The sequence below is a fragment of the Alosa alosa genome, chromosome 14, assembly GCF_017589495.1.
Source record: "Alosa alosa isolate M-15738 ecotype Scorff River chromosome 14, AALO_Geno_1.1, whole genome shotgun sequence".
NCBI classification, from domain to species: domain Eukaryota; kingdom Metazoa; phylum Chordata; class Actinopteri; order Clupeiformes; family Clupeidae; genus Alosa; species Alosa alosa.
Genome location: NC_063202.1, coordinates 20,215,722 through 20,240,054, shown reverse-complemented (window position 1 = coordinate 20,240,054; position 24,333 = coordinate 20,215,722). Strand labels below are relative to the sequence as shown.

The window sequence follows — 24,333 nt, the reverse complement described above, 5'->3', positions numbered from 1 at the left end:
TGCCCAGTTGGCTAAAACCGTGGAGATATCCTCCAGCATAAAAACACTCAGCGGTTTACATTCATGTTATTGCGTCCCTTATCCCACCCATCCGCTCCGATTTCAACTGATTGTTGTTTTGAACCACACAAAACGCATATTTGTTTTTTTTATTTGTTTTCAAAGCTTTTGTAAATAAGATCCTTAGATGTTTAAAGTAAATACTTATTTCACTGCCACTATCTTCATAACCTTTATATCAACCAACCAACTGTGTTGTATGGTATTAAGATAAAGTACTTTTAACGGAGATGAGATTTAGATGAGACACTGAGCATAATTGCCTCTGCACAAGTGCATTTGTTAAAATGGTGTAAGTGCTGCTGATCCTAGCTTTAGGACTGTTTGTGACATGAGTGCAGCATTTAAATAGGGACATTTAGATCGTAATCATTTAGAATAACACCGAGCAGGAAGTTGTAGGTACAGTTAGTTCATTCAATGAAAACTTGTTAATTCACTTGAATAGGGTTAGAAATGGCAACCCACACTTTATAGGTAATACACCCAGAAAACAAACAAATATAAAAAAAATAAATCAAACATTCAATTAAATTTGCATGAATTTCACACATTTAATCAACATTCATTATTATCTTTTATTGCAACAAATACTTAATCTATGATGGGTATATTTTCCGTTGACTATTAAGGACCCAAATTTCCCTCACAATCTGAATGATAAAATATCGTTCTGTCTTACTTCATCAATGTTTTTTTCCTGCTGGTATTTTTTAGTGGCGACATGGAATGCATTCCGACCATCTGCTGTCATGTAAATGGTCTGACATGTAAACACAATTTAGAAATGACTAATAATTTCCCTGAGGTCTTGTTTTGGAAATGTCTTCAAGCTTTGCCTGACAATCCTGGAGTATAGTAGTAATATATATTTTTTTACGAAAGCCCTGGGTATTTTTTGACAATGAAAAAACAAACATACAGAGAAAGGTAGTGACACAGGAAATAACCTATAACTGGAAAGAAAAAAATTGGCATATAAGTTTGACGAACAGCATTTACCTTTTACAGTTCAAGTTGTAGAATAAATAAAACATGGCATAGGTTTGTCTATTCATACAAATACTTTCATGCACTAAAAATTATGAAGACGTGTGTCCACACACACACACACACACACACACACACACACACACACAAACACACGTGAAAGCTTCATGTCGAACTCCTGAGGAGTCTTGTGAATGTAGCTTTACATGGGTTCTGTATAGTCTAGATGTAGTCAGTGTGAACCCTTTGGATTTCCTTCCTCGGCGAAGTGTGAGTGTCGGGCTCTGCCTGGCCATCCGTGTCCAGGCGCATTTAAAAAAACCTAAAGCCTTACCACCGCCTGTGAGTGGGCACCTCCGTGCTTAGCCAGCAGGCTGGACACCCCCGGCATGCTGTTTAAAAACGTCTCTGTCAGTTTTAGAAATAAAATAAAAAAAATCTATCACTTTTCAAGAGAAACTTGCAGTAGTTAAAAATAGTAATAAAGTCTTTTTCTCCCTCTCGGTTTCTCGCTCCTCTTCAAATAAGAAACGGAGCCTGTTTCTCTTTTCCCACCTCTGCTCCACGTCTCTTACTTTGTGTTTAATTATGCCTATTTTTCTTAACACCACATATATTTCCTCTCACTTTCACTGCCCTGGCATGGCTCAGTACAATGCAAACAGCCGTCCCCAGGCTAAGAAGTGCTCTTTTTTTTAAGGGGTGGTGGGGGCGTGTGTGACGGGGGTGTGAAGTGGAACTGTCCGAATTGCCGAGTTTGAGGATAACATACCTGCAGTGTTCTTCCTACCAAGTCCCCACTGCTGAGTATTCTTGGATGCCGTTCTTGGAGTAGTGGCCCCTGCCAGAGAAAAAAGAACAGTCGAGAGGCCGCGAGATTCATTTTTGATTTATTGTTTCCAATCTCCGCTCACGAGAGGCACGCAGGTAAAAGCTCGGTCTCCTCCGTTCCTGGCGTCTTGAGTTGAGCTCTCTTAACGCTCTTGTCTGCCCACGAGCTCAGCTGAGGTCTGAACTATGACGGGGGAAATTACCTCGGAGTTCCTCAACAAACGTGAAAGCTCAGGAGGCACCACATCTGTGTCAGCCCATGTCCGTCTGTTTTAACAGTGTCCCACCTGTCTCCACACAGGCAATCTGAATGTCACTCTGCAGGTGTGGGACATTGGCGGCCAGACGATTGGAGGGAAAATGCTGGACAAGTATATCTACGGTGCTCAGGTATTACTGGTCATTCTCACACACACACACACACACACGCATGCATGCACGCACGCACGCACACACACACAGACGGCACTTTCTCAAACATGCACGCTGGCGCTCGAGATGTGTGGTCCGCTCTTCTTTATTGACCTTTATTTTTGTTCGAGCTCTGAGCATTCTGTGACTGCTTTACAATCTAGCAGTGTTTCCCCAGCAGGCTTGGGGGTTAACAAGCTTCAGTAATAATATTAGTCCACAGGCTTGATGCCAAGTTTATAGGCTAGCTGTTAATGCAGCTTATGTATGAGCCATGGTGAAAACACTCAGTGTGTCAATATATGCCCCGCTATACCAATCTCTCTCTCTCTCTGTCTCTCTCTCTCTCTCTCACACACACACATACACACACTATCTCTCTCTCTCTCTCTCTCTCTCTCTCTCTCACACACACACTATTTCTCTCTCTCTCTGTTTCGCTCTCTCTCACACATACACACACTCTCTCACACACTATCTCTCTCTCACACACACACACCATCTCTCCTCTCTCCTAACTCTTTGTATTTTAGACTAAACCACTCATTCACTGTTCCATTCTCTCTTTCTCTCTCTACACACACACACACACACACACACACACACACAGTCTGTCACAGTCTGCCTCCTCTCTTCCCCTCTTCCCTTTTACTCAATATACCTGTCTCAGCCTCTCTCAATCTGCTCTTCTCTTTATTTGTCTCAATTTATCACTCTTTCCCCTGGCTCTGTCCTTGCCTGCCATCTTCCTGTTTTCATTTACGTAGCTCGCAGAGTACTCTTGTCATTCTGAGAATAGTCTGCCCACTCCTCTCATCCATCAAACAGTCCCACAGCTAGCTCTGCTAAGCTACTGAGGCACACTTTAGACATTTATATGCAACTATGTGAGCTCAGTCAGACTCCAAATGGACTGTGTGTGTGTGTGTGTGTGTGTGTGTTTGTGTGTACATTTCCTGTATGGGTGTGCTTGTTTGTTGGAGGTGTGTGAGTGGAGGTGGGGGGTGGTTCGCCCAGGGTCTTCCCTGCCACTCAGGCACTGTATGTTGGGGCCAGTGTGTGTGGAGCCCAGAGTTAAGCAGTCTACTGGCTGGCTCGCCGGCTGGCAGCTCAGACTCTAGTGCCCCCTGCTGCCTGCTCCAACTGGCAAAGCAGAAGCATGGCACACCATGAGCTGCCCACCACATCACATCACACTGCTACCACCCAGCGGGAACACACACAACTCGGCCGTCACACACATCGTCGTCGTAAAGCCGTCTCGGAATACGGCCTAGCGGAAGAGCCCTGACACACACACACACACACACACACACACACACACACACACACTCTGACATCTCAACTAATGAAAAAGAACAGGATTAGAATCCATGTGAAGCTCAGGGAACAGACAACTGACAAAATTCTACAGTGTGATTTGCTTTGGAAAAAATGATTAGTGAAAAGTTGTTCAAAACCTGCTTACTCTAAAAGAAAAACACTGTCTGTTCCCATTGGGATACTGACAAAGGTTGAATGAATGAGAGAAACATGGGTAGTTAACTTCTGCATAAATGTGATCATCTCGTCATGTGCGCGTGTGTGTAGTTATCTCCTGCATAAATGTGATCATCTCGCCATGTGCCCCACTGCCCGTGTGTGTAGTTATCTCCTGCATAAATGTGATCATCTTGTCATGTGCGCGTGTGTGTAGTTATCTCCTGCATAAATGTGATCATCTCGTCATGTGCACGTGTATGAAGTTATCTCCTGCATAAATGTGATCATCTCATCATGTCCGCGTGTGTAGAGTTATCTCCTGCATAAATGTGATCATCTCGTCATGTGCCCGTGTGTGTTTCTCTGGCAGGGGGTGCTGCTGGTGTATGACATCACTAATTACCAGAGCTTTGAGAACTTGGAGGACTGGTTCGGCATGGTCAAGAAGGGCAGCGAGGAGGCCGATGTGCAGCCGGTGGTGGCGCTGGTGGGCAATAAAAGTAAGTAGGACACGGCCAGATTGTTCTGGCCCAACTACTAGAGCGACATGCTAACAATGCTAAGGGCTAATTATGGGTTTGGTTCCCAGGGAACACACATACTGATGAAAAGGCATATAGTGTACCGTGCTTTCACAAGCTTTACTTGCCCTTGAGACGCATGAGAGTGAGAGAGGACCAAGTCCTCGAGATCCAAGATTGCTTGTAAAGGATCCAGAGTTTTCCCTCCACATACTGCACTTAGTTGAAGAGCATTCATACACTTTAATTAGAACTGTACTTCTCAGGCATGGTCTCTGAATGACAGCTGGCATCCATAGATACTACACTGACTAAAGTGTTGACACAAGCAATGCAAGTAGCCTGGGATACTTTAGATAATGTTGAACTCATTGCTGCATTTATTACACTGGGTAGCGCTCTTGTCTAGCCATAAACAGGCACCCAGAGTGCTCGAAGATGATCTCCCAGTCTGGATGAGCTTCTTCTAATGGCCTGCATCAGAGCAGGAGCGTTTGTTTGGACCCGTGAGGCAACAATTGTGTCCATGTGTTAACATACTTTTGTGGTGTGTGGGTCTTAAAAGCTGTCGGTGTATGTGTGTGTGAGTGTGAGTGGGCTTTGAGCAGGCCTTGCGAGTGCGTACCCTGATGTGTGAAGGAGATATGGCGCTTGATTCATGAGAAGCCAGCACCTTGGCAACATCGCGCCCAAACAGAGGGCCTGCAAAAATCAAGATGTCGCGTGGGAGTGATGATTTAACATCCTTAGTATGGGCTGGTGTGTGTGTGTGTGAATCTCTCTGAAACACACACACACACACAGTGAGCATCTCTTATCTCTCTCGTTCTCTTGGCTCTGTCTGAGCATGGCCTGGCCAGCTATGCATCAGCAGACTGAGGCCAGAGGATAAGCAGACTCCTCTCCTCTTTCTCCCTTCTTCCTTCCCTCGCACCGTCTTTTTCTCTCCTCCTCCCTCTCCCTCCCTCTCTCCCTGCCGTCATAATAAAGACAATAAAGACTAATAATGACCACTCCCTTCTGTCCGCCAGCCAGCCAGCCAGTGGAGAGGGCAACTGGGAGAATCCCACCACTCCCCACTTCCCCTGAGAGATCCCCCACACACACACACACTCAAACACTCAAACACACACACACACATACTCTCTCTCTCACAAACTCTACCCAAAGCGCTTCTCAGCAGACTGGGTGCGGCAACCTCCTTATGGCCTCTGAACGTTTCCTGGATGAATGCCGACAGCAGACAGGGGTCGTTCAGTTTCTCTCAAAATAATAAATAAATACTTAAAAAATAAATACATGCGTAGATCACTCTCATTGTAGTGAGAGGTTCCAACATTTGGTTTGATTTATTTCAATAACCTTTTCTCCCAATAGATATCGAGTTTTGGTGTCTCTATATCCATATCATTGTACAGTTATACAATTCAGTCAAATGTGTTTCTAGATCAATGCTTGTATTTCATTTTAATCATTGGTCAGTCATTGGCTTTTTATTTACTTTCTTTTTAGTACCCTTAGTATCAATTGTGTCCTAAACTGGACACCAGAACCGACTGGGTTTTAGTCCGTACTATTTGTTTAAGTCTCCTCCTCGTCTTTGTGTGTCAGGAAAGCCAAGCCAATGTGATGGACAGGAGATGACCGTGCCTGCTTTGGGAAACGGCGCGCCTGTGTTTTATTTGTGCTTGCGACCCCCACCCAGATCACCCCACTAGGAGCAATCCATTATCTGGCCACGGCTATGTAAATTCCCAGCGCTCTCTCCCGCTCGCTGCCTTCCTTCAGGAGCCGTGACGAGGGAGCGAGAGACGAGAGGAGGAGAGAGTTAGTCTTTCAGCTATCTTTTGGGAATAGCCCACACAGACATCTCTGTTTTTGCTACCTCACCCCCCCAGTCGTTGCTGGACCCCCCACCTCATGCGTCCACCCCTGTCCAGTGCCCATGCGGAGAGGCAGCCCTTTCAACTGGTGCATGCATGCCTCGTAGTAGCGTTCCTCTCCCCTCCAGTCTCACTGCTCGCTACCCTCCGCTCCGCTCCGAGGCCGACGGTGAAAAACAAAGTGGCAGAAAAAATAAAATCATGGCATTCTCGGTTGCCACGGTTATGGACTTTTGTTACGTTCCCATGAAGTTCAAGACGAGACGCAGCGACCTCAGGACCATATTTACAGCAACTGAAATAGAAACGTTGAAGAAAACGCGCACACACACACACACGATACACGGCAGCTTGGAAAAACAGGCCCGTGGCACAAATGCACAGATTTATGCGCTTCAGAAGGCCGACCCTCTCAGGCTCTTAAACTCGTGCCGTATTTTATTATCGCTGCGCTGCTACCACCCAGCGGGAACACACACAATCCGGCCGTCACACACATCATCGTTGCTGTAAAGCCGTCTCGGATACGGCCTAGCGGAAGAGCCCTGACACACACACACACACACACACACACACACACACACACACACACACACACACACACACACCAATGCTTGGTGACTGATGGGGACAGAGTCTTCTACACTGTTAACATCTATTTTGTTTTGTTTCTGTTTTTCAAAAACGTGAAAAAGAAGACGTGAATTTCAAAATGGAACAGGGTGTTTTTTTGTTTTGTTTTCTTCTCTCCAAACCACACTGGCATTTTGTTCCTATTTTCTCAATTTTACGAGTGATTTAATTCCACTCATGTCCCTACATGTAGAAAACTGGCATCTAGTCTACATGGAGATACGGAAAACGATTCCTCTAAATGTTATTCCAGTGCAATGACAACAACTCTGATACTGGATGATTCTGTGGGAGTGTGTCTGTCAGGTGGAGCACTGGAACCGTTACGTGTGTATGTGCACTTGTGTGCCCATGCGTGCGTTTATATATATATATATGTATATGTATATGTATATGTGTGTGTGTGTGTGTGTGTGTGTGTGTGTGTAGGGCCTGGCCCTGGCGACTGAAGCCCTTAGCACGTTCCGTCCCCCTGGTCGGAGCTCTGGGTCCTGGCTGGCTGAGCTGGTTGGTTGGCAGGCTGGTCGGCGGTTTCCTCTCCCCGTTTGGCAGCGGCGGAACAACCCCTCCATTCTTCTGCCGGCCCGAGGTGGCTGCGGCCGGCTAAGTGAGCTCGTTAAGAGCAGAGAGCAGAGCCCCCGTTTGCCCCCCGTACGCCACAACCTGCCCCACCCCACCCCCCCACCCACATACCCCCCTCAGCCACCCCCCCTGTTCCCCACATGGCTTTAAGAATGGCCTAGCTTGTAACAATTCACTGAGGAAGTGGGCCAAGGCAGGTTTTAATAAGGGCTTATGCTGCACTGTGTGTGTACAGATGAGGACGTATGGATGTATAGCTACAACTGGCTTGTGTCAGTGCCTTACAGACACGCACATCGTGCTGCTCATAGACATGCAGACTTCATTTTTTTATATTTGCACTCATTCTACACACACACACACACACACACACTCGCACACACACTCGCACACACGTTTGCTGAGGGGCTGCTTTTCCGGGAACTCCAGGGTAATGGAAGAATGCTAAGCTCTCGGCCTATCTAAACACACTATAACTGTTTATTACAGGGCGATCCTGAGCTATCCTGTATCGCCGAGCAGATCACACTGCAGAAGTGCAGCCAGTGTGTCCGGATAATAATCGAGTACTAGAACACACGGTGACGCATTGGCACACACTCTTGCCAGTTGCCCCAGGCACACAAGAGAGGCCGTATTCTTTTTAAAGAATACTTGAGGTCCTTGAGGTGATGTATTTCTTATTGTAGTTTCCTGACAAACAAGCAATTGTGTAGCATATGTTTTGACAAGGAGTTTAATTTAACACTCCAAGGCAACTGACCATGGACCGCAGTGTGTGTGTGCGGTGTGTGTGTGTGCGTGCGGTGTGTGTGTGTATGTGCGTGCAGTATGTTTGTCTGTATATTTAAGTAATTGCTGTAATCTGTTTTCAAATTTTTCATTTTGCTCCAGACTTATTTCTCAAAAAAAGGCCATTAGACTTGCCCTGGCCCCATATAAAAGCGCGCGCACACACACACACACACACACACACACACACACACACACACACACACACACACACACACACAGAGAGAGAGAGCGCGTTCCCTCCCTGGGTCTGTGGCCTGCGTTGTCTCAGGGGCTCCTGTAGCTCTTGTTTGGGTGACTTAAATGGGTTCAGTTCTCTTAACCCCTCCTCATCACTCATGGCTTTTAGCACACAGGCTCACTCAACCCTCTCTGCTCGCCTCCTCCTCAACATACACACACACACACACACACACACAGACACAGACACACACAGACAAACTGTAGCGCGCACACACACACACACACACACACACACACACTTGAAGACACACACTCTTTTTGACCCGCATACACACATTTTGGCAGACTATGCTTTTGCATTGGAAGCTGCTGCATTAAGCTGCATTAAACTTGCATTTGCATATGCATAGAAATGGATGGGAAAGGGAGGCATGCGCACACATAGGCACAGAGCACACACACACACGCACGCACACACACACACAAACACACACAGACGCAGTGCACACGCACACACAGACGCTGTGCACTCTCATGATATCACTCTCATGATATGTCTCGTATAAAACTGTATCTTGCGTTCACTTGCCCTCACATTCATCCCCCACCCCACCTCTCCCTTCAGTTCTCCCCTTCCAGTCCATTTCTTTTTTTTGGCTCGTCGTGGCTGTTGTGTAAAGCAACATATGCGTGTTTGCATTCTGCACGCTACACTGAACACCTCCTCGTCATCTCCGCCCCCCCCCCTCTCTCTCTCTCTTTCTCTCTCTCTTTCTCTTTCTCTTTCTCTCTCTCCCTCTAATACTCAGAAGTCTCAATTCATCAGCACCAAAGGGCCCATGCTTTTAGGAGGACCCTGTCTCCTCTCCTCTCCTCACCTCTCCGGTCTCCTCTTCTCTCCTCACCTCTCCTATACTTCTCTCCCCTCTCCTCTCCTCTCCTGATTCCTCTCCTCTCCTCTCCTGATTCCTCTCCTCTCCTCTCCTCTCCTGACTCTCCTGCTGTTGAGTGTGCTTCCCAGTGTGTTACCTCCCCTGAAGCCCCATCCCCTGAATTTGTTTTTTGGCTGAGGATGGGGAAAGTTCCTGTGCAAGTAAACCCCCCCCCCCCCTTCACACACACACACACACACACACACACACACCTCTGGCTAGGATGCCCCCAGTCTCTAGTCATTTTGTGGTGGGGGGGTCTCTGCGAGGATGCCCCCCCAGTCTCTAGTCATTTTGCGGCGGGGGGGCTCTCTGTACGAGGATGCCTGGAGGGGCTTAGAGCCCTGAGGAGCTGAATGCACTTCTGTTTTCGGCCCAGCTCCGAAAATGTTTTTCCTGGCTGGACCCACACACACTTAGCTCCTCTTACAACAAACTAAAAGCTCCTAATTGCCCCCGGGGGAGTGACCAGGCCACAATAGACATGTGGTGGACAAAAGCCCAGTCCTGGCTCGGGTCAAACCACCCCTTTCCCTGCCCCCACCCCAGGGGACGGCCTTGAGAGGAGTTTGAGGGCTGTAGGTGTGTTGGACACAGAATACATATACAGGTTTGGGGAGCAACAGTAGGCCTTGTGTTGTAGTTTAGGCATGCAGCCTAGAGTTGCTCATTGCAGTTGCAAAGTAAGACATATGTTTGAATTATCAAAGCCTAAATGATATTACAGGAGTAATTATGACATGTATTTTCTGATGCTGTCAAACTACTTATTGTCTTAAAGCGTCTTAAAGCAACACTGTTTGCCACTTTCTGAGGTAGGTTTTGATTTTGATGTTCCCAGCTTAGCTGTGCTGGCTATGCACTATGTAGTTCGGGAAGGTACACACTGCGAAACACTTTCACAGCACAACTTTGCAACAATACTGCAAAAAAGAGGCTAGTTAGAATTTTAGCAAGCTTTGAGGTGTTTCATGGCATAATTTTTAGGTTATTAGTTCACTAGACTACAACTATTCAATGCTGCTTTAAACACAGTGATGCTGTAGTGTATTTGTTGTCATCAGTGTACCTCTCAAAGATCAAATCAAAACAGATAAAATGGATGTTAATTCAGTGTGCATAAGGAGGTTGGCGGTTGGAGTGTTGATTTTAGCGATGGAGGAAGAACTATTCATGGGGAACAGGTCAAGCACTATCAACAAAATGGCCGCCTCTCTGAGGCCCTCTCTCCCTCCCTTTCTCCCTCGGTCCCGGCCGCTGCTCCTCAATGCTCTGTGAACGCCAGTGGAAAAGTCCCTCCTTCATCTGAGTCGTGCAGAAAGCAAATATTGGTGCACATGGCGGCAGATGACGGGGCCGCGGCCTGCAACTGCGCTTCTTGTGTGGTACGTCACGGGCCATTTAGTCTCGCTAGGCCTGCGCTACACTACAGCCGACTCTGACATCTTCCACACCCACCACCACCACCGCTGCCGCCAGTGCTGCTGCGGCTCATGCTTTTGCCGCTGCGCCCACCTGATTCAACTGGGATCCGCACAACTGTGGCCCTGGAGCCCGTCGTCACGCCTGGAGCTGTCAGAGCCATCACACCGTCACACCGGGCGCCCTTGTTCCTCCCCACCCCTCTCCACGACATGGCTGTGGAGGAATGCTTCCCTTGGTTCCGGATCAGCTGTGTGTGTGTGTGTGTGTGTGTGCAGTACAACTGTAACCCCCCCCCCCCCCACCACCATTCAGATGCCCGAGTTTGTGATGGCGTGTAGAACTCAACGGCCAGGAACCAGGAAGTCCAAAAGTTGCTAAAGCCCTTGTTTTGAATCCTCTCCAGACAATCGCAGAGGTGGAGTGAGGAGGGGTTTTCGTATTGTTGTTGAAGTCTTTTCAGAGGCATTTAACAAGCAGAATGTCTGTCCGCAGCTAATGAGAAAGGCTTGTCACAGATGGAACTGGTCTGTATGTGTTGATGCAGGGGAGGGGGGTAATTAATGGACTAGCTTTACTGGCAGACTTGCCCTGGCTTAGGGTTAGAAAGCACATGTGAAACATTAATAACAACTCACCACTGGTCTCTGCCCTATTTCTTTGAATTGGACAGCTCAAAGGTGTAGCTCAGCTAAAACATTCTTTATTTCCTCAAGCCCCCTTATTAAATCTGGCTCTGATTGTGTTCGCTTTAAAAAAAAAATGACCAGGACAAAGAGGGCCAATGAAAATTACAGAGCGCAAGATGCTGACAGAGGAGCCTAGTATGTTAAATGGGGTTTGAATCAGCAAGTAAGAGCATGTTGAATTTGACGTGGCCCTGCGGTTAAGGGGGAGTATATTGAATTGGGTTTGAATCAGGACATTAAGAGCGTGTTGAGTTAGGCAGGAGTTGAGAGAGTGAGCGGAGCAGAGCGGAGTGCGCTCCAGGCCTGGCCGGCGGTGCCATGGAGCTGGGCTGAACTGGACCGGGTCGTGCCGCTGGCGAAGCTGCAAACGTCCTCTTGGTTTTAAGTGGGCCGGCAGAGAGCAGAGGACGTGGGCTGTGAAAGGACCCGCCGCTCGCTCTGTCAGCCGGTCGGTCGGTCGGTCGCGCGCTCGCTGCAACTTGGGCGGTCGCTACAGAACTGGGGCTTTTGTCCACCTCGTTTTCACGAGTCCTGTGGAACCCGTAAACCCAGCTGGCCGGCCCGCGGCCCCCGTGTTTTACAGGGGGCAGTTAGTGCCATGAGCCCCCACCTCGTACACACACACACACACACACACACACACACATACACACACACACACACACACATATACACCTACACACTCATACTCATGTTTGAACCACCCCTGCGACTGAAACCAGCTACTGCTGAACGCCCATCGCTTTACATAAGCTCACTGGAGAGGGAGAATATGCTCAATGTTGCTTTACTGGCCCCAGCAGATTCCATTTAAATGTGTGTGTGTGTGTGTGTGTGCGCGTGTGTGTGAGCGTATTAGTAACTAGAGTACCCATCCTGGTGGGCAGCTGAAGCCGCATAGGTGAGAGTTCAGCGTGTATCGTCTTTTATGAGGACGTGACCCAGTAAGTGGCTCGTACCATCTTACACACACACACACAGACATACACACCTTTGTGTGTCCCATGTGTGAATGTGGTGATTAACACGTGTGAGAAAGTGAAAGTCTGTGTGTGTGTGTGTGTGTGTGTGTGTGTGTGTAAGAGAAATTGAGTAGATTTTGTGTGTGTGTGTGTGTGTGTGTGTGTGTGTGTGTGTGTGTGTGTGTGTGTGTGTGTGTGTGTGTGTGTGTGTGTGTGTAAGTGAAAGTGACTGAATTTTGTGTGTGTGCGTGTCTGAGTGAGTTTCGGTGGTGACCGTGTGTGTGTGTGAGTGTGTGTAAAAGTTCACGCGCACGTGTGCTCCTTCTGGCTCTTTGTTGGGTGGAAAGATGAGCCTGTGATCTATGGGCTGTCGACAGAACACTTCTGACCGTGAGGGAACCCCCTTCCCTTGGCACCACGGGCCTATTTGGGCCCACCGCCACACAAAGGCCGCTCTGTGTGTCAGATCCTCCCCCCAGGCCTCCCTCACAGGCCCCCACGGCCCTGCCGACGCCAGTCACATGACGTCCCCGCCTTATCGCAACAAGCCTTTCAATCTACAGCTCCACAAGGCTAATGCAGCCACATGCAATTCTATATCTTAGTGCAAATATCATGATAGGACAATTTGTATTTTTTTATTTTACTGTTATTGCTTTTTAAGCCTTTTCGGCAGACAACCTCATCCCTATCAGGTTAATAGCTAGCCTTTCTCTCTCTCTCTCTCTCTAAGAGCATTGCCTTTTCATCCACACGTTTGCTGTTATGACAGATGGGGTTACATTTTGGTGCTTCACTCCATCCTGATCTGACCCATGCTATGAATCAGGGGTACAGTGTTGTTGCCATGCCTTTAATGCATGGTGAGTCTTTGGAATCATGCCAGTCCATAACTGAGGTGTATATAGCCTATAGAGAAGAAAATGTGAAAGATTGATAGAGAAGTCCTGTTTCCTTTTAAAGTAATATATATATATTTGTTTTCATTTGCCTTTCAAATGAGCTCGCCGTGAGCGTTAATGGCGGTTAATCGCTGTTTGAAGGGGACTGCCGCTTCCCATCACCTGCGCTCGTTTTAACTGGGCGCCCTCGTTGACTCGCCCGGGCTCCAAATCTCTCGCTCCCTAAGATAAACACCCCCGCTGGCTGTAAACAATGTCCAGACTGTTTTTGCTAAACAAGACACTCGCTGCGCTGGCGTCCGTGGCCCGCGCTCCCGCCGGCTTTGGCCCGCTACACTTTCTGAATGGACGCTTGGTGTGCCTGGGACTGGCATGGCTAAAAGCAGGACCCTTCCGAGCACTTCATTTTAACACTTCATCCTGCACTTAAGCTACACTGGCATAATGAATGCAGGAGAGGGGTTTTTCCCCCCCGTCTCTCTTTCTCTCTCTCTCTCTCTCTCTCTCTCGGTAATGGAGGGCTCACGGGGTTCCTGTGAGAGGCTCAACAGCGGGCATTCTGTCCTGTTTTGGATTTGAGGCGGGAAGCTCACTTTTTATGACTTGTTTCAAGTCGCTCTTGGAGCAAAAAATGGAAAGCAGCAAACGATCCTTTTGGTTCAGAGTTGGTGGTGCTTTTACGAGCTGCGCTCATGTCATGTTAAACAGTTTGTTTTCATATTGCGCATGATTTTCATGTTATGGTCCCGTTTAATGGGCCAGTGGATGCATAAAAAGTCCAGTCAATGCCGAAATGAATTAGCTTTCGGCGGGGCAAATGCACTGGAATGGCCTTAATGTTGGATGCTGGAAATGGCACTGGTCTAAAACCTCACTTTCAGAAAAACACTTTTCAAATGTGCTTATGCTGCGTATTTGAGGGGCTAAATTGGCTTCAGAGAGCACAGGGGTTTTACTCAGTCATGGCATATATAGACTAATATCCTACCTATTTAAAGGAGCCGCTTCTGCAGAAGAATGTGTTCCTATTCATCACAAAATTTCGTCTCGTCGCATATATGAAACACAAAATAAAAAATAATTGTGAAAATGAGAACATTTTGTTTTTCCATTCTCAGTAATATAATCTTCGCCCATCCTGTCTATGGTATTCTATTGGGGTTTTGTCTCATTTTCATGGTTATTTTGACCATGAATTGAATTTTCCTTGTGTTGTATGCTTAACGTTATGTTAACTTAACTAATAGTAGTTCATACATTAATTAGCATTGGAATTACCATTCACCATTCACAAGTTAGGATGCTTATTTAGCTTATGGTTTGATGAATTACATTCGATACACTCAACACATACACACATTATGCTTTGCTCAACTAACAGTGTTCATGTCATCACTTGAACATGAACCAAGCATCATATTCAATACAAATTATAATTATATTGAATTAATGTTGGCTAATGTTACAGACCTATAAACTAAGCATGATTATAGAACATAACATAGGAATACAATCACTGCAGTTCACTGAAAAGCTTAAAGCAACACCAAAGAGTTTTTTGTACCTTAAAATATTGTTTCCAAAATCGTTTCAGTGGTTCATCAACTCGTAACGGTGAACGGCACTTCTGCATTCTCTTCGCGACCCTCTATCGGCTATAACCGCACTATGCAAGGTTGCCAGATCGGGTAGCGGATCTGTAGTTTGATGGAATGAGACATAAGAAACTACAAATTTGACTTGCTTCTGATGTCGCAATACATCATACTTTCATAAAATTATGCGACCTACTCTACCTTGTCTGTAGACCTCGTTATTTCCAAAGCCAATGCTGGATAAACAAATAGCGTGCGTGCGACAGGAAAAGTGCTTTGGTGTTGCTTTAATAAGAGATTCTAATGACTGAGAATAAGCGTATCTCACTAAGGTTCTATAAGGAGAAATGACTTGGTTGATTTCTGCATGGCACCAAAGTTTTCCTTTAGCGCACATTTGTTATGGCAGACGTATGTTTACGTGTGCGGACCGTTGTCTTGTGTAAACGTTCGCCACTAAAGCTTCGCCCACCGACCTAATGAGACATCAGCCCTCATAATGCAACATCCGTCACTCTAATGGAGCAGGAAGGCACTGGGACATCCTCTTAGCATCGGTGTTTACTGTCCACTTCACGCTCGCTTGGGCCTTGCTCATGATGGAGAGAGGGCTTGGGGGAGTTCAGGAGTTCCCTAACCGCCCCCTCCGCACACACCCACCCACCCTCAACTCTCGTCAGAGAGTGTGGTAACTCCAGTGAACAGGGAGTCCTTTGGGATATATAAAACCCCCTGCAGCTTTCACTTTTGGGGTGTGAACTAAACCTCCCTCATTCTCTCTTATTACCCCCAACAGTTGTTTGTCTTAAATGAGGCTGGCGGCCATTAACTGTGTTATGTCAAGTTTATTCGTGGGCAGTAACTCGCTCGATTAAATGTTCCACTTGGTCCCCAGCAGTCGGGGCAGGGGAACAAGGCTCGCTGTCACCCCTGATTGTGTGTATATGGTGTGTGTTTTCATGATGTCTGTGGACCACACAGCGTTGCGTTGCAGGGGCCCTGTGGAGATGACCTGTGTGGCTGCATGCATTAGCAGGGAGGAAATAGGTGGATATAATAATATAAATCCATAGTGTTGTGGAATAGACACTACATAAACAAAGGACATAGGGAGAATTGAGAATATATGACAAATCCAATCAAAAATCAATTACAATCAGCCTATAAAGTTTGGGGAAATAATATTTTGCACAAAAATCTTTTTTGTTTGAAATTTGCACTCAGAATTGAAGGCATCAACACATTCCCATTTTCAAAACACCCTGATACAGGTATATATTTACCCCCCCCCTTCCTCCTTTCTGTCTATCAAGTGAAAAGAATGGACCCTTAGCAAGGAATATTCAGCTGATTTTTCTCATCTTGAATGCCAGGCCGACATGGCGGCGCCTAGAATAAACAGGCCTGGTGACGGGGGCGAGGTAGAGCCATCGGTCTCGCCGCGGGTAAACGATCCGTCACGCTATCTCCCCACTGCTCACACATAAACAGTTTATTTTGTGTTTGCGCCGCGCTTCCTGGGACCAGCTAGCGCGGCATACAGTTTGTCAGCCACTGAGAGAAACCAGATCGTCAGCAGAAGATTGAGTCTGACTGATAAGTGTGAAGGGGGCTGCATTCACTGGAAATGAGACCCGAGGACGGGTGGGGGTTGGTGGTGAGGGGGGTGTGTGTGGGGGTGACGACTCTTAAAAGTGCAGGATTAGGGACACATCCGCCCCAGCCGCTCCTCCTTGCGCTCGGAAGATGCGTTTAGATTAGATTTGGGACTGTCTCGCCTCATCATGCAATGTGTGTCAGTAAGCGTTTTGGTGTTCAAAGCTGTTTGTGGTGTAGACTTGGCAGTGGGCCCATGGAGTCTTTATGGGCTAAATTGTGTGTTGACATGTAGCCTCTTACTGTATGCGTTGGCTGGTCTGTGGCAATTTCATTCATTGCACTGCGCCTAAGGCTTTGTGCTTACTTGCTCACATCTATGAATGAACAAAACCCTCCAGGGTCCGTTAACCCACTTGCTCGTAAAGTGCATGTTTGAACCAGACATGAAAACAACAACAACAACCCACGAAAAAAAACCTAGAGCAGAAAAAAAAAAAAAAACGAATGCAGGGGTTTGTTTCCCGGAGTTTGAACATACCTTAACCCCACGTTTGTTTTCATACATCACTACTGTGTTGGGGAGGACTGTCAAACGTTCACTGGCTCTTCAGGTCTCCTGGCCTCCCTTGTTTTCGCGTGGGCCCAGTGAGCGGCAACGTGATAACTTCTACTCTCCAGGCGACGGGCAGAGCTAGAGCAGAATAACATATGCCTATTCTCCCGTGTCACAGCGCCCGTCGAAAGCACACATGGAGAGACGTCGGCGTGGCCGCGCCACTGGCTAGCGCGGTAACAATAGCTGTGTAAAAATATTGCTCTAAAGTCACACATTACTGCATTGTTATTTGTAATGAATGAGGACTTGTCAGACATTCCTGCTTTGCAGAATGGTCAACACAACCTGCGGTTTCCCGTTTCGCCAGACTCAAAGCAGAAATAAGCTTGACTTCTGGACCTCAACTTTATGCTGAGGCATAAGTTGCCTATAAAGCGACCCGATTTAGCAACACTGATATCACTGCCCTATTTCATCGTTATTGCACTTTTCAGCCATTGGTGTCCTTTTCACCTACTATTTTCCATTTCTTTTTGTGTCTGTGTGTCTTTTCGTGTTTGTGTGTGTGTGTATCTGTATCCACTGTATCCTGACCAGACTAGGCTTTTCCCTCCCAGACCACTCTGGCCCGAGCTCATCAGTGAGAGGTTTACGCTATCAGCCCTGACGCGCCCCTGCTCTCTCGGCACGCTGTGTTAATGTTGGCTAATCTGCCCCTGACAGGTGATTGATAACCCTGCCCAAGTGTGCAGGATCCAAAGGATTAGCGGCCGTTTACCTCTTGGTAGCGTGCGGGGAGCTGCCATGCTCAATTACAGGAATTAATAACCAGCGGACGGTGCTGGGACACTTGTGTTTATGCGCGCACAGAGAGAGGTTAGATGTGGTCTTCTCCTAAATGTATGGGCTAGGCGTATCTGGGTGTGAGAACCTTAATATCTCTTCTAAAGGAAACTAGTTATTTTAGGTTTTAGTGTTGCACGGAAAGAGGCTGAGGCTGCAGGACTACCTTTTCATTTTGCGTGGGTGTGTGTGTGTCTGTGATGTATGTAGAACTGATCACATACACATGCGCACACACACACACACACACAGACACACTCATACCAGGGGGCATGAGAACAGGGTAAACAACGACAGTGAGACAGCAAGAATGATCTGACAGACAAAGAGGAACTGGGCAGCAGGGTAGGGTAGAAATGCTACACCGCGCATACAGTCGTCAAACTCCCCCGGCTCCCAAACACACATATGTACTGGATACTGGGTGTGGCCAGGCCTCCTCACAAAAGCCAGGAAAGGGAGAAGGAAGCTATTGCTTACGACCTCCAGATGACCTCCCCTCCTGACCCTCAGATGACCCTGCCGTAACATCGCTCTGTGTGTGTTTGTGTCTGTGTTTGTGCTTGAGTGTGTGGGAGTGAGCGTCTGGTGCCACTCTGCAGCCCTCATAACAGAACAGCAGAGCGTTCCGCTGTCATTATGCACCCCAAATCTACCCCCACTTCACTGCACTGATGACTCCAAAATTTGGTTCCAGGATGTATTGACAAACAGTGTTACAAACATGGATTGTGTGTGTGTATGTGTGTGTGAGTGATGTGTTTACACTTTCAAACTGTCTCCTGGCTTCTCCACATTGTCTCTGGCCCATGGTCTCCGCTGGGCTTCAGAGCCCCTGTGCGGGTCAGTGAGAGGGTAAAGCGTAAAGGTGTATGCCTGCAGGGCAGTGCTGTCCCATCTCTCTATAGACTGAAGAAGTGGAGCTGGTAGGGTAGGGTGGGGTGGGGTGTGGGACCGTAATCTTAGCTGAGACGTGGGCCCCCCGTCAAGCAGTCAGTCCAAGCAGTGTAGCCATTGATGGGTGGTTAGTCCCATTGTCTGCCACTGTCTGCCATTGAGACCCATCTCAGTGTAGCATTGTTTACATGCTCTAGCTCTCTTTCTCTGGAATGTATTTAAAGTGTGTAATATGTCCAGGTCTTTGGAGTTGGAAATATGCGTCTTCCTTCAGGGGCTCGCTTGTCAGTATAACAAACTTTTCTAACTTGCTGTGTCTGAAGTGTGTCTTGTGCATCTGTGATCTAAACTGTAGGCTTGTCAGAGGATTCTTCCTTGCTGTCAGGGCTCGACATTAGTGGTTGCCCGGTTGCCCTTGGCTATCAAATTGTTAAGTGGCAACCAAAACCTCATGCCTGGTTGCCAAGCTGGCAACCACTTTTAACCACTTTTAAAAGTTAATGTTGAGCCCTGCTTGCTGCTGTTACCATGTGTTGCCTCTTGAGGGGGCGCAGTGTTAATGATTGAAACGGATTCCTCATGAATCGGTTCTCTTCCCAGCTGATCTGGAGCACATGCGGACGGTGAAGGTGGACAAGCACCAGCGCTTCTGCCAAGAGAACGGTCTGGTCAGCCATTTTGTGTCTGCAAAAACGGGGGATTCTGTGAGTATTTCACCAACTCGATGTGAATCATTTCCTTCATCATCAGTCATCTTCACTGACACGGCAGGATGCCGGATCCAGAGACAATAGACTAGCGAAAAACATCCAATTCATGCTATGATCAATTGTTTCTAAGGAGAAGGTATTCAGCAGATGCTTTTGTCCGAAGTGGCTTACAAATTATTCACTGTGTCATTCACTGCACATACTGCAACGATATATATTTATTAGATAGGATGATGCATTTGTTTTACCCATGATTCCTATTTTTAATTGTTTTACTATTTTTATTTATTGGGGTTGTTTTTGTTTAATCAACTGGGACCTGAGTACTAAATGTCGCTTCTACATGAAAATGTAGGAGTGACAATAAAGCTTCTTAAAAATAAGAAATTTGAAAATTATGTGATGAACATAATTAATTGAAATATAATAATACCAAAGACCAAATGTACTTTTTAAAACTACCAAAACTACTTTTGAAGTGGCTTTTTAAGTGTGTCTGCCTGCTGCACCTGATCCTATCTTGTTACCTGCGTCTGTTCCAGGTATATCTGTGTTTCCAGAGATTGGCAGCAGAAATTTTAGGTGTGAAGCTCAACAAGGCTGAGATTGAACAGTCTCAGGTGAGTCCTTGCGTCTCACCTATCACATGTACTCCTGTAAAGTAAAGGGAACACTATGGGTAGTACACCCCTTGGTGAGACGGTGAGAGAAGTCCTGGAAGATCTGGCCTGGTCTGACATCTCACCCTGGAAACAACACATTATGAACTCCAGGTGGGGTCAGGCTTTGGCTTTGGCGTTATCTGTGGACTCGCATCGCCGGTGATCTGGAAGGAAACAGACCTGATAAGGCGAGCGATAAGTTCTCCAGTGAACCCACTGGCTCTCTCCCTCTCTCCCCTACCGTGGGCTTCCTGCTGTACGCCTCCTCTCACGAGCGTGCCTGTGTGCATGTCTCACTACCAGCCCTGCTGAGCAGAGCAGCCTGACCTGCCGGGCCAGCCTGAGCAGCCTGACCTGCCGGGCCTCCAACACACCCTTCACCAGAGGTAGAGGTCTCGGGTCAGCCCAAAGGGTGGTGGTGGAGCAGAGGGACGAGAGCAGGCTTCGACAGGGACCCTCTAATTTATTTTGGGCTTATCTGCTGCCTCAGCAGGCCGAGACCCACCGGCCCACCACCCTCCACATCCACCTCCAACCTCTCCCACCTCAGGCTGGCCCAGGAGAGCGAGCGGTGGGATTAGAGGGTGAGGGGCTCCCACGCAGGCATTAATCCTGCGTCTGATACGGCCCTCTGGTGACAAGCAGGCTAGGGAGGCAGAGTCAGGAGACATGGGAGAGACCAGGGCCCTGACCCCCACAGGGATGGATCTGCACTGATGGGCAATGTATACACACACACACAGACTCTCAATCTCTCACACACACTCAATCTCTCACACACATATGCACACTCACATGCTCTTTCTGTCTCTCACACAGCCACTATCACACATACACACACAAACACTCACACACAGTCCCTTTTTTTTCACACACACACACACACTGGATGGGTTGGGGGTGTGTGGGGGTGCGAGGTGACCTCTGTCCTCACTCCATCAGCCTCTGTGATGGCCGTCTCAAATAAAAGCAAGTGCTTTAATCCCACCTAAACACACAGAGAGAGTGGGCTTGCCTGATCCCTCAGACTAGACAGCAGTCTCCTCACTGACTAAGATCCCCAAAGGAAGGGCCATATGCAAAAAGGCCGGTGGAGCTTCCCGAGAGAGAAGTAAGGAGGAAGAGGGTAGATACGGGTCCCAACCAGAGCATGGACGTTAAAGTGCGTTTGGAAAGACCTTGCTTCCTCAGTCATAGGGTAAATATTGAAACTACTTCCGAATAGGAGGTTTTCGCAGCAAAAGTCTGTTGGAGTCCACAGCACTCCAAAGCACTCAGTGCTGCTCTTCCACAGTGCATCATTTCTCTGTGTTGCACAGACAGATGAGGAGGGCCCAGTGTGTGCTAGACTTGTCAGTTTTAGCTGAGTGAGAGTACTGAGTGTGTGTGCGTGTGTATATGTGTGGGGGGTTGTTTAGCTAAAGTCTCATTAAGCGACGTGAAGTTTGGAGAGCTTTACATGGAGGTCCTGACCTCCCCGAGCTGATAGCGTCGGCCTGGGAGCCCACTCCATCACGAGCGTCTGTCTGGGGCCAGGGAGAGGTGGGGGTGTGTCTCAGATAGAGGGGTCTGGCCGATTGGTCAGACGATGGACGACACGCTTGGGCAGCACATTCATTTTTCAGCCCCTTCTACTACATGCTCACGCACGTGTCCTGTCTGTATACATACAGAGGCACTGTCCAGGTTCACTAATAGTTATGTGTAACACTTATTTGTTTGAATTATTTTATTGTTTTCTTTTCTTTTGAACTCTTTTTGTTTTTGTCTTCTCGTCTGTTATATTCTTAATTTCTTATGTGTTGTTCACTTCACTGTCCATTCAGTATTACTTTTCATCATTCATCAGCCTCTCTGTCTCTCCCTCCCTCTGTTCCCAACCTTCACTGTCTTGTTTTCTGTCGGTCTTCCTCTTGCCCCTGTCGGATCCTCTGGGCAGAGGATTGTAAAAGCTGAGCTGGTGGACTATCCCCAGGACGAAGGGCCTATTCCTCAGGAGTCTACTCAGAGCAAAATCTGCTCTATTCAGTAGTGGGAAGTATGTGCCAACCAAAGCAGCTAGCAACTCCTGTAGCTTCCTGTGTTTGGAGCTAGCAACTCCTGTAGCTTCCTGTGTTTGGAGCTAGCAACTCCTGTAGCTTCCTCAAGCTTCCTGTGTTTGGAGCTAGCAACACCTGTAGGTTCCTCATTGACGACCAATACAAGCTTCTTGTTCGAATATACGTTTTAGATACTGGTCTTTAGTTGTAGCTATAGTTTGTGTTTCATTGAGTTCAGGAAAGGAATGGAATAATTATACTGCCAGGTAGAAAAATATAAATATTTATTGAGTTTGGAGTAGTTTTACCATGGCCTTTAAGTATAGTTGATTCCAGTAAGCAGTCTGTGTCAGCACTTTTTCATTTACCCATTTGAGTTGAAACTTATTTGACACAGACAAAATTTAAACTAAAAACATAACATTCCTCCAACATGTTCAATACATAAATATCAGTCTTGCATACTCCTACACTCAGAATTATTTAATTCAGTCATCCAAATGTGCATATTGCGTGCTATTAAGATCATGCAACTGGGTGGAGGCATGTAGACTATTTGGATTTAAGTGTTTAGCATGATGCACGTGAGAAGACGGATGTGGAGGAAGCGGAGGTCTTTACTCCCGTGAGGTATTGCACACACGCGTGCCACTAATGGAGGTTTGTAGCAGCAGACTGTGAACACACTGTATAAACTATGCGAAGACACAAGATGAATAGTCAATTATAGACACAGCTCTCTGATGCTTTTTCTCCTGTCTCTTTGTCTCTCTTTGTGTGTGTGTGTGTCTCCAGAGAGTGGTGAAGGCAGACATTGTGAACTACAGTCAGGAGCCCATGGCCAGGACGGTCAACCCCCCACGCAGTTCCATGTGCACGATACAGTGACCCCTACCTACACCCCCCAAGACCCCCAGCTCCTTCTCCTCTTCTGTCTTCTCCGTGTGGCTGATGGAACCCCTCACACACACACACACACACACTCCTTTTCTCTTCACCTCCGTTACAGGCCAGCTACACAAATCAACTACGGCAGCCAGGCCCTCTACCGGGCTGCTCCCACAGACTGGCTCTAAGCCACATTCACAGACCATAGGCACGCAGGCATGCAGACACACACACACACACACACACACACACACACACACACACTCACACACACTCACGGGCACACACACACACACACACACACACACGCACTCACAGGCACACACACACATGCACAAACGCGCGCGCACACGTACACGTACGCAGACACACACACACACACTCACACACACTCACGGGCACACACACACACACACACACACACGCACTCACAGGCACACACACACATGCACAAACGCGCGCGCACACGTACACGTACGCAGACACACACACACACACACACACACACACACACACACACACAGACAACAGACACAGATACCTGAGCAGACAACACCCAACTTCTCTTTTCTCGCTTGTTGTTTTTTCGATCAAGCGTACTTTAACACCTACATGCACGTACACAGACACTTGCATCCATGTACACAAAGGCACACCTAAGCACACACAAACATTTCCGAGCTTACAGACCCACTCTTCATCAAACATCATGCCACACGTGTGTGAACATGTCTTCAGACAGGTACAGAAGACAATAAAACAGTGTTTTATTTTTGAGGAGTTTGCAGGAGATTTGTGGGGAACGAGCACTACTGATGTGAAGATTTTACTCTGTGATCCGCAAATTACTCAAAATCTTTAAAAAGGAACAAGGTAACTTTTGACAGTGCAGCATAATCCAGTCTACACACTATTTACTTATCCCCTTTCACCACCACAAAAAACGAGTCTTCTCAATGGGGAAGTACCAAGTGTTCACTAAATGTATGATCCATATACAGTCCATCAGAATGCAAGATTGCTGTTCTCTCTTGTATCAAACGTTGGTTCATCTTAGCAGAAGTGGAAAGCAAATACTATGTACAACATAGTTTCATAAAAATTAAACATCAACCATTTGGAAAGTAGAATTTTTTTTCATCCCGAACCACTGTTGATCAATGACCGTTGATGTTTACATATAGAAATCATCTATATTTTTGGCTGTTGGAAGGATACATTAACTGCCTTCCTGGCACTATTATGTCACCTATGATCCTTCTATTTTAG

The 24,333-nt window shown here is 47.2% G+C and overlaps 1 protein-coding gene across 1 annotated transcript in view; it reads left to right on the top strand.

Annotated features, from left to right (window-relative positions):
• Positions 1-23,383, top strand: part of rab28 (RAB28, member RAS oncogene family) — a 31,257-nt gene extending 7,874 nt beyond the window's left edge. Inside the window, exons 3-7 of the mRNA XM_048262169.1 lie at positions 2,183-2,271; positions 4,145-4,274; positions 19,366-19,469; positions 20,018-20,095; positions 22,972-23,383. Of these exons, the coding sequence (XP_048118126.1) occupies positions 2,183-2,271; positions 4,145-4,274; positions 19,366-19,469; positions 20,018-20,095; positions 22,972-23,064 (494 nt within the window). The 3' untranslated portion in view covers positions 23,065-23,383. The remainder of the gene's footprint in view (positions 1-2,182; positions 2,272-4,144; positions 4,275-19,365; positions 19,470-20,017; positions 20,096-22,971) is intronic.
• Positions 23,384-24,333: the final 950 nt, after the last annotated feature.